We start from the raw sequence: 11,583 nt of genomic DNA, 5'->3' as shown, positions 1-11,583 counted from the left end.
ATATATATATATATATATAGTGAGAATTTACAAAAAAAAAGACGAAGACGGGTGTGTAAACAACAAAGAGATGTATTAGTTTAATGCTCGGGAAGTGAGAAAGTCTTTTACGTTTCGAGCCTATGCTCTTCGACAGAAAGAAACACAGAAATAAACAGGGAGAGAAAATAGAAAATAGAAATGTGTGTGTGTGTGTGTGTGTAATTGTTGTGCCTAAAAAATAAGTGCATTTAATACGAAAGTAGGAGCACTCCGTCGGTTATGATGACGAGGATCCCAGCTGATACGATCAACGGAACAGCTTGCTCGTGAAATTAACGTGCAAGTGGCTGAGCAATCTACAGACGCCCATAACGGAGCTTCAGCGTGACACAGAGTGTGACAAGGCTGATTCTTTGAAATACAGGTACTACTCATTTTTGCCAGCTGAGTGAACTGGAGCAACGTGAAATAAAGTGTCTCGCTCAAGGGCACAACGCGTCGCCGGGAATTGAACACACGACCTTACAATCGTGAGTCGAATGCCATAACCACTAAGCCACGTGCCTTCACTACAAATACATATATAAATAAAATGAATAGGTAAAATAAAATATGCACGATGGAAAAGAGTTCGTGCTTCAACAAGCAAATTCTGTGGAGGACCCATCAGAGTTCGGTCGTGTCAGAGACTTAGGGGTAATTGTTGACCACAACCTCAACTGGACTGCCTACAACAATATCACTGCGGCTGGCGGTGTAAGTTTTTTTAATCCTGATAACTTTTCCGTTCAGTAGCTCAGATGTCATTGTCCTAATATTCTCTGCAATTGTATATCTGAAGCATTGTTATTCCCTAAATTCTCTTTGTACCAAACAAAATTTTATGAAACGTGAAAGACTCTACTAGAAACCCCACAACAATAAAATACATGACAAGCCTTGATTACGAGGGTTGTTTCAAAGCACATATACACTAACTTTTCCAAAGCCACCAAGAACTCTGTATCATATGTACAGTGAGGAAAATATGTTACCAGAGTTTTTCAAGTGACCGCTCAAGGTTAGATGCTAGAATCAGCTGCTCTCTTCCAAAATCGTACTCACAGCACAAAAATCATGAATATAGCTTTCAAATTATCCCAATCCACTCAATGTAAAATAGAACAGATTGAGCCCCTATTATTGTAAAATTGAAAAGCTGTTTCATTTTCATTATCTTGTTGTATTCAGAGTAATTTCTTAAGTGAACATATATTTCGAACAGACGATGTGTTTATCCTAGATTTATAACATAGATTATTCAACTGCTATGCTTCTTAAAAATTCAAATCTTTAATTTTTCAGACAAGGCTTGAAATGAGCCAGCCTAACCCATGCTATATCAAAGGAATATTATTCCTGGATTTACCAAATATTACGAGTTCTGAATTGGAACTTGCTGCAGATAGTCTCATATTATCTTACACCTATAATTTTACTTTAACCATGACAAAGGGTCAAAGGAAGTCGTCTGCTTCTGTTCAAATAGTTACTGTTCCAGACCCACCACCTCAAGTAAGTGTCTTTTTTAGCTTTATTATAACCTCTTTTCTATTATAATTTACTGTAGTATATTATTTATATATTTTCATTAGAACCATATTTTTTCAGTAAAATCTTACTCGTAAAATTTCCCCATGCAGTCTACGTGTTTATAAACGAGAAATGAACGGCTAAGATAAACATATCGGGTGCATTGTTATCACATTTAAAAAATATCTAAGCACCATAGAAGAGCAGAAATGGCGAAGCGTCGGACTAAATACCTCACAGATTATTCCATTCCATTTTTTTTTTATATTCCACTCTGTAGTAATGATAATGAAATCAAAAACAGGCTGTGTTATCATTGGTTCTATCATGGCATGTAAACACATAGCCAAATACCAGTCATCAAAGCTGTGAAATGTGGATGACGGATCACAATTATAATGTCTTCTGCTGTTTAGTTACCCACCTCCCTTTATGCTGTCATCTGGAATCCTGTCGAGTACAACTTGTCTTACTAAATATAGCAGCCAAATCTCCAAGAAATCACATAATTTCTATTTAAAAAATAAAGGACGGATGCATTAAGTAGCTTGACCCTAAATGCGTACTATCTGAAAAAATACAGGATGGTCATTGCTTAAAAGTCTTTCGTCACATATCTGGTCAATAAGGGATGACGTGGGACAAAGCAATAACAATAACAATTTCTATGTAATTTAAACTCAGAACATAAAATGAGTTTGATTGAAGATTGTAAAATTATTTATTTGTCTCTGCTGTATCGTGTCTGTTGATTATCCACCAAATAATAATGTGTTGAATGAGTCCCTACACATAGTCACTCAAGCTACTAGACATAGCACCCAAGCCTTTCTGAAAACATATTACATCTTACCTTCTTGAAAAATAGGGAAGTCATACAGACACAGAGTTGAAAGTTGTCTTAAGTACACTTTTTCTTTAATTCATTTGTTGGATTCAAATGTTAAACTGAGGCCATACTGGGGCACCACTTTCAAGGTGCTGGTCGATCGTATTGGCCCCCAAGACATAAAGGGATACAATATGAAAAACAATGCCTGATTTCAAACGAGTCTGAACACACACACACATACATATATATATATATATGAACGGTTGATAAATCGTACTTAGAACTAATTAGCTTTAAGATAGAGAGAGCTCAATATAGTTTATATATATATGTGTGTGTGTGCATACATATATATATATATATATATATATATATATATATATATATATATATGTATATATATATATATGTGTGTGTGTGTGTGTGTGTACATATATATATATACACATATATATGCATGTGTGTATGCATAAACACATAGACACACACACACATATGTGCACGGCTGTCTGTGCAGTTCCGTCAACCGAATTCTACTCACAAGCCGCTGGCCATTTCGTGATTATAGGCAAAGATACTTGCCCAAGGTGCAGCAAACCTATTAACCATACATCATGCCTGCGGGATGGCCATGCCCGTATTGCATATGTAATACAGTTTTTCTCAGCGTCATAGTTGACATGGAGGTAAACATGAAGACCATAGACAGTTATGTCAAATGAAAAGTCGTCATTTTTCTTTTAAACACTTTTTTTTATATCTCCTTCACAGGTATTGTTTGAACCTGCACCAACTAAAGTTTTAACAAGTCATTCCTTAAAACTAACAGTCTATATCACCTCAACAACCAATTTCTCTATTGAGTGGCGCGTAGACAATTCCAATCTTTCAGGTAAATTACAATGATTTCTTACAAATCTATGGGGATAAGTTAAATATGATTTAGTTACTTCTAAGTACTTCTCAAGACTACTAAAGTAATAAGATGAAGAGAAAATCGAAACTGACTCATGAATTTATTTCTTAAGTGTCTATTACAGTCGCTTGAACTATTCTGTTTTATGTTCGGCAAGTACAGCAACAGGTATACTTTGCTGATGAGGTTGTAATAACATCGGAACATATCTAGAGTTGTATCCCATATTTGCAGGAAAAATGACAACTATATTCGTTTCAAACAAGGCCAACAAGTTCGGGTGAGGAAGCAACTCTATTACATCGATCCCAATGCTCAACTAGTCCTTATTTTAACGACTACGAAAGGATGAAGGCAAAGTCGATCTTGGTGGGGTTTTTTTCTGCCTCACATTTATTTCTAGTGAGCTTTATAATGCTCCTTGCATTAAATATCCTAACCCAACGAGATCTTGATTAAAGTTAATTTAGATGTGAAATTATCTTTTTCGATTTCTCAGCGAGAATAAACAAAACTCTTTTCTACTCTAGGCACAAGGTCCGAAATTTTGGGGGAAAGGGCCAGCTGATTAAGTACGCAACTGGTACTTAATTTATCGACCCCGAAAGAATGAAAGGCAAAATCGACCTCGGCGGAATTTGAACTCAGAACGTAAAGACAGGAGAAATACGCCCGGCGTGCTAACGTTTCTTATTTCTTTATTGCCCACAAGGGGCTAAACATAGGGGGGACAAACAAGGAGTAAGTCGATTACATCGACCCCAGTGTGCAACTGGTACTTAATTTACCGACCCCGAAAGGATGAAAAGCAAAGTCGACCTCGGTGGAATTTGAACTCAGAACGTAATGGCAGACGAAATACCGATAAACATTTCGCCCGCGCGCTAACGTTTCTGCCAGCTCGCCGCTTAAGAGAATAAACAATATTGTCTTGTTCTTTGGTCATAGTGATGTTAGACAGTAGCTATATTCCTAGAGCTTTAAACTGAACAGAAATTATATTTAACTCAGCCAATAAAGACTATGAATACTATATTTCTTTTTCAGACTAAATTAAAAAGCACAATGATATCAGCTAAAGTTTACCTCGGTGGAATTTGAATCTAGGAAGGCGGCGAGCTGGCAGAAACGTTAGAACGCTGGGCGAAATGCTTAGCGGTATTTCGTCTGTTTATACGTTCTGAGTTCAAATTACGCCGAGGTTGACTTTGCCTTTTATCCTTTCGGGGTCGATAAATTAAGTATCCCCCTCCCCTCCCCTTGTGCCTAGAGTAGAAAAGGAATTTGAATCTAGGACCAAACATTACAAATCTAAGATATTCACGTTGCATACAATAAATTTGTCGTCAAATCGACGCCTGAAAAGAAACTTAAGGACTTGAAATCAAGCGCGAGTAAAGATACATGAATATAACGTTTAGCAGTGTGCAAGGGAGTCTCTGGGCTGAACCTGCAAGAAATAGCAGCCTAATTTCATTTAAATTACACCCTACCATATAAAGGAAATAACACATTGGACTGTGTTGTCCGACATGTCTTTTACGTGTCTATTACAGTCACTTTAACTATTCTGTTTTATCTTCGGCAAGTACGGCAACAGGTATACTTTGCTGATGGTATGGTAATAACATCGAAACATATTTCCTAAAAGAGGAAATGGTCATGATTGGGATGATTTTGATATGTCTGGTTGATCAGAGCTGACATCAACTCAAATAGCTGTTATTGGCACTCCGTCGCTTACGACGTCGAGGGTTCCAGTTGATTCGAACAACGGAACAGCCTGCTCATGAAATCAACATGCAAGTGGCTGAGCACTCTACAGACACGTGTACCCTTAACGTAGTTCTCGGGGATATTCAGCGTGACACAGTGTGACAAGGCTGACTCTTTGAATTACAGGCACAACAGAAACAGGAAGTAAGATTGAGAGAAAGTTGTGGTGAAAGAGTACAGCAGGGTTCGCCACCATCCCCTGCCGGAGCCTCGTGGAGCTTTAGGTGCTTTCGCTCAACAAACACTCACAACGCCCGGTCTGGGAATCGAGACCGCGATCCTATGACCGTGAGTCCGCTGCCCTAACCACTGGGCCATTGCGCCTCCACTACTCAAATAGCAACCACAGTTATAACAACAATAAAAACAGCTACATGTGACATCTCCTAACAAATGAGGATTAAATAATAGTTTGAAACGCATTGATTTGATAAACTATAACTGAGATTAACAGAGCTAAGACATCTTTTCAGCAGCATTAATAATAATGGAATAACGGAACCTGCTAGAAATAGCAGCCAAATAAATTTCCTTCATATCACAACTGAGATTAGTTTCCTCTGGAATGCCTATGACCATAGACCAGCTCGATCATGACTGGCCTAGGGTTAAATAACAACACATGTAAGAAATTTAAACCTTTTTGTCTTTATTTTGCAGATTATGGTTATTTCGACATAAATAATCCTGACAATTTTGTTGAGAGAACTCCCAAAACTGAAGTGAGGCAGAATTATTTCTTCAGTTACATTATTATCAAATCAAGTGAGTTGTTTTCTGTTTCTTCCTCTTATTCCTCTTCGTCATCATCGTCATCATCATCATCATCTTCTCTACTCCATACCTTTCCTTCTCTTCTTCTCATCTCCCTCTCTCTCCTCCATTCTTCACAAAGCAGCCCCTCTGACCCAAAGCAGCTAAGAGTTCGACTTTTCATCCCCAGTTTCTTCCTTTCAAACAACAATAACTTGCTGCCATATCCAACAACGCCTACTCTAACACGGGTGACCCTTACCCTTTGTTCCTTCCTAACATTATTCAGCCATACATTATCCGTTTGCAGCCTAGACACCAGGGCCGGCTTTAAGGTTGCTGGCATACCAGGCAAGCTGAACTTCGGCATGTACAAGCTGACGGTCGTGGAAGTTGCTTTGTCTTTGTTACGCCCTCCTTGGCGCCCACCTAGCACAAGGCGCCCCGAGAGACTGCCCGATTTGCCGGTACCTTGAGCCAGCCGTGCTTGACACTACACGCCAAACACACCGACTCCATGACCGGAGGCCTTGAAAATATCCTTCAACGGGGATATGTCGATCTTGTCTGTTTCACTAGCAAGAACACACGAACCCTACTCAAAGAAGTAAAGTAAGCCACACTCCACTTAATCATTAGCGACACTCAGCTAGAGCTGTCCACATAAACGCAATTATGTTCACATTCTTACAGTTTAATAACTCATAAGTGTTGGCCCACACAACATCTGATCCCTTACTTACAGGTATAGAGTTTCTATTCTTTCATTGACGATTTATTCTGAGTTTCCCTTTTCTTTCTTCTGGATAAAATAAGCAACAGTAAAGCCACAGTCAAAATACTTGAAAGCCAAATGATAGAAATCTATCTATAAGAAAATAGATGCGATGGCTGCTTTAAACATACTGCTGTATGTACGCCCTGTATGATTGTCGACAGTAGTACAGTAGTGCACTGTACTACTTTTCGAATCATGGCTGTAACTTAAAAAGGGCGATAAAGCAAGCGTTAAGCAAAATTATGTAATTATTAAAAAAAAAACCGTAGTGATGAGTGAAATGTCATTATCGTAATGGTTTATTAATTCTGGTAGAGGGACAATCTCGAACTTTAATTAGTTAAGTAATTAAAAATAGTGTTATGGAGAGTGAAGACGATCTACGGCTATACGGGAATAACTTTGAGAATATTTCGCTGTTACTAAACTTCATTAGCTAAATATAGTCTAACCTGTATTGCCAGATCTAAGAATGATAAAAGAAGATAAAAGATTTTAGTGCATATACACTGAATGTACAAGAAGGACATGAAGAGCATACGTAGGGACGCTTGCTGCATGAAAAACACATACTAAAGTTGGCATTGACATATTTCAAGAAATTTTAGAAACACTAAATGATCTCCAGTTCTTGCCTCGCATTCCGTGAATAAAACACACAAATATTGTGTCCCAACAAACCATTAATAATGTGGTACATTTGTTAGCATGCGCGTGCGCACAGTCACACACACACACACACATACAATAATAATAACTATTCCTCTTGTAGATGTGTTGCAGGCTGGCATGAAGTACAAAATATCCGTTATTGCAAGTAGTAGTGCATCTAGCGTTCCTGGAATGGGTGCAATCGAATTTAAGGTGCCGGCCGGTGTAACGTCTTGTCTCCTGCAAGTACCAATGCAGTACAAATATCTTGAATCGGTGAGTAGAACAAATCTAATTTCAGAACAGCTGAAATTATAAAACCGTCCTTTTACATTCCAAGTTCGAATCTCGCCAGTCCAATTTTTTCAATTTTCATTTAAGGTCCGTATAATCAGCTGTTCCTTCTCACAAAATTTATGGTCTCGTGTTCATATTAAATAATATTGTTACTGGGGTGGGGATGGGGTGGGCTTAATATGTCTCTCTGTTTAAGATTATCATCTGACTCTGGCATTTCTTCAGTGAAGTCTTCCTCTTTTGTAAGCAATTGGACCATTCTCTGTAATGCGAATAACTTGATATCTTGATAAGCTGCTCAACACAACACCTTTCCTTGCGTAGGTAGAAGTTGTTAACCAGCGAACATCCCACTGCCAGGTAGGAACCCATCGCTAAGAGTAATGTCACAGCCAGCCCACAAAGGAGCCTTTACACTTGCGGTTACCATTTTGGAGTCTGAGGAATCCTGAGGTCCACAAAAGGAGTACTCGGGGTCCATGAGCTGCGTTGAAAATTTTAAACGTCTGCAGTGCAAAATATGTGTCCATGAATTAGCTCTACTATAAAAAACATCAGAACACTTCCTCATGGACTGCATTGGTTGCACGTAACCTGATGAGTTATCCTTTCTAAAAGTAATTTATGAACATCGAATATAATTACTCAGTAACATAATTATTCATTTGTTTCAATTAAGAGATGAAACTAGGAAAAAACAAGTTTAGAAAATTTTTTAAATATCACAACGAGAGATATTCAACAACAGTACTTTGGAGTAAAGATTGTTTGCCAACATAACATGGCAATCCTGGTTTAGGACGAATGTTGCTGTAATTTAGCCCCTCCAAAGTACTGTTGCTGAATATCTCTCGTTGTGAGATTTAAAAATAATAATTTTCTAATTTATAGATCAGTGACTAGTTGTCACTTTAAAAACTATATATTTCGAACGGGAATTTGGCAGCGCCACCTCTAGCCGAACAATTATTCTGTGCTGATGAAGGGAAATAACCCGGAAATCGCGATGCACAGATATTGTTTTGAGCTGAGTGGGGGTGCTAGATTCTCTTGTTCGAAAATATAAGGACACAGGTCGTGTCGTATAACCAGCTGGAGACGATGTCTTCTGGAGCTAAATTACAGCAACATTCGTCCTAAACCAGGACTGCCATGTTATGTTGGCAAGCAATATTTACTCCAAAAACAAGTTTGTTGTTAATTGTCAAAATCAGGTTACTGAGTCGACAGACTTTCAAAATCCTGGGGTCTGTGGGAAAGTTAATTTAGATAAGAGGAATTCTTGGTAGTGAACATGTTGGAAATCAATGAAGCACAGCCGCTCCACTTGCTAAGCTAGAAATAGCTACCAAATATCCCCCAGATGATACCCTGCCGCATTATATAAGGATAGAACATATTCAACAACGTAATCAAAAAGCCTTGTGGTATTTCATTACAACCCTTTATGCTTGTACTTTAGGTCAAATGTCACCGAAATCATACAAAGGCATCCCAGTCATGACCATTTCATCTTTTCTAAGCCTAAATTATCTGTGTTCTTCTCTTACTTATGACAGTAGGAAATAGTAGGGATGAAATTGTTGGGCGGCCGCAGAGAAGCTTGAAGATCTCGTATTTTACACTGAGCGAAATGAAAGATGTGACGTTCATATTTTTCCAAGTGGAATTGAAAACAAGAGTAAAAAGGATTAGATACAATGGGAGATTGAAATCGTGATGCTGTATTCACTTGATATGAACTTCTATCATGATCTACATCCCTTCTCATCATTAAGAGTGACATTACGCTTTGTTGTGTGACGAAAGCAACCCAGAAGAGACCACTCCTCTCTAAGTGCATGCAAGAGAAATAAGTAAAATGACTCAACCAGGCACGGAGACTGCATTCCATATTCAGCCTATTGTGAGTTTACTGCCACAGTACCAAGCCTGCACCTTACATTGATTTCCACTGGCGTTCACCGACGTCACCTACATTCACTTCTATGAATTATAAATAATGAATGTTTAACATCGTTGTAAATGTTTTGCTTTAAAAAGCAAAAGCAATACATTGAACCTGTCCAGTTCAAAGTTGATTAATTTTTAAAGAAAATCACTAAGTGCAACTCACCTGCTATTCATCTCACTTTGGAGCAAACTGATATATCACTAACACCCTTATTATTTAATGGCTTGGACTGAAGGAAAAAGGATGTTCCCAGGAATTAGTAAACCTTTCAAGAACAGGTGAGCAGTTAGTTTCTTTTGAACAGTTGCTAAGATATAAGCGATGAGATTTCAGAGGGTTCAAGATCTGAGAAGGGATTTCAAGAAGCGTTTAGAACAAAGACTGTGTTGGGGACACAATATGAGTAGCGGGAGGAGGAGGCACGAATAAAGAATTTCTAAATGGAGATGGCAGAATTCACTGTAGTGGAAAAAGACAAAGATCGAAGACAGATCTGTTGACCAGAAGTTAGGAGGAATTGGTACCAGGGATTCCATGCCAATCAGTTAGGTTTCCTTTTTTATGCTGCCAAAGATATCTATGGTTGAAGCGTGGTTGGAATTCCAGTATCCTCATGCCAAATGTGTCAACACTAACCCGTTGCGTGTCTCGGTGGAGCTTTGTAAAGGTTAACAGTTGCTGGAAGACGTATTATCTGCTCCTACAGATAAGGACCAACTGAGGATGTACGATCAGCAGGAGAAAGGGTTTATAACAGAGAGAATTTATAACAAACCTTGCAGTTTTAGTTGTTTGTCATCCCGATTATTACATTTTCATAAAATAGCAAAGACCTTACAGACCGGAAAATGGTCGGTCTCCACCAGTTGAATAATACATGAGTCGTATACTGTTACAAACCAGTAACAATCCTAATCTACATAGCTATGCATGGCCTACAAAGAAATTTGCTTCCCAACCACATGGTTCCGTGTTCAATCTCACTACTTGGGCAAAGGTCACCTTGAGAAAAAGTCTTCTACTATAGCTTCGGTCCGACGAAAGCTATATGAGTGCATTTGGTGGACGGAAAGAAACCCGTCGTGTGTGTTTGATTATGTGTTTGTTCGCTACTACTGCTTGACAACCCGGGTTGGTATGTTTATGTTCCCGTAACTTAGCAGTTCAACAAAAGATATCAATAGAATAGATACCAGGCTTTAAAAAATAAATACTGGTGTCGATTCATTCGACTGAAAATTCATCAAGGCGATGCCCCAGCATGGCCGCAGTCTAATGACTAAAATTAGTAAAACTTAAGCGTTCCGCTAGCTTGGAGTGGTCACGTACAAATGTTTCTATTGACCTACAGAAAATGAAATTAACCGTTTCCATTGAGCTCTTCCCTGAAAAATAAAAGAGTTAACTGATCTACAGAAAGGCGGCGAGCTGGCAGAAACGTTAGCACGCCGGGCGAAATGCTTAGCGGTATTTCGTCTGCCGCTACGTTCTGAGTTCAAATTCCGCCGAGGTCGACTTTGCCTTTCATCCTTTCGGGGTCGATAAATTAAGTAAATTTAAGTAAATTAACTGGGGTCGATGTAATCGACTTAATCCCTTTGTCTGTCCTTGTTTGTCCCCTCTATGTTTAGCCTCTTGTGGGCAATAAAGAGATAAGAATTGTCAGTTGTCAATGACCCATTTGCGATTCTTTGATTTGGAACTAAATTAAGAAATAGACTTTATACGTTGTCTGGTTTATGAAGAACGCCTTAGCCTTGGGTGCCTTTAGCAGAAACCACTTTGTCGCCAGCACTGAAGCCAAGTCATTGACAACTTCTTTTATCTTTTACTCGTTTCAATCATTAGATTGTGGCAATACTGGAGCACCACCCTGAAGAAATTTTAGTCAATAATCTGACCCCACTATTTATTATTATTTTAAACCTAGCAGACTCTTTTGCTGATCTGTTAATTCACGAGGACTTAAACACACCAACACCGGTTATCAAGCGAGGGTGAAGGGGAACAAACACAGACACACACAGATATACACAAAGATATATATATATATATATATATATATATATATA

At 38.5% G+C, this 11,583-nt stretch overlaps 1 protein-coding gene across 1 annotated transcript in view; it reads left to right on the top strand.

Moving 5' to 3' along the window:
• LOC106872793 (uncharacterized) overlaps positions 1–11,583 on the top strand; it is a 58,985-nt gene that overhangs the window by 6,332 nt on the left and 41,070 nt on the right. The window contains exons 3-6 of the mRNA XM_014919903.2: positions 1,327–1,536; positions 3,158–3,278; positions 5,739–5,843; positions 7,382–7,536. Of these exons, the coding sequence (XP_014775389.1) occupies positions 1,339–1,536; positions 3,158–3,278; positions 5,739–5,843; positions 7,382–7,536 (579 nt within the window). The 5' untranslated portion in view covers positions 1,327–1,338. The remainder of the gene's footprint in view (positions 1–1,326; positions 1,537–3,157; positions 3,279–5,738; positions 5,844–7,381; positions 7,537–11,583) is intronic.

This window comes from Octopus bimaculoides, chromosome 7, assembly GCF_001194135.2.
Source record: "Octopus bimaculoides isolate UCB-OBI-ISO-001 chromosome 7, ASM119413v2, whole genome shotgun sequence".
NCBI classification, from domain to species: domain Eukaryota; kingdom Metazoa; phylum Mollusca; class Cephalopoda; order Octopoda; family Octopodidae; genus Octopus; species Octopus bimaculoides.
Note: the sequence above shows the minus strand (reverse complement) of the source record. Positions and strands in the feature narration are given on the sequence as shown.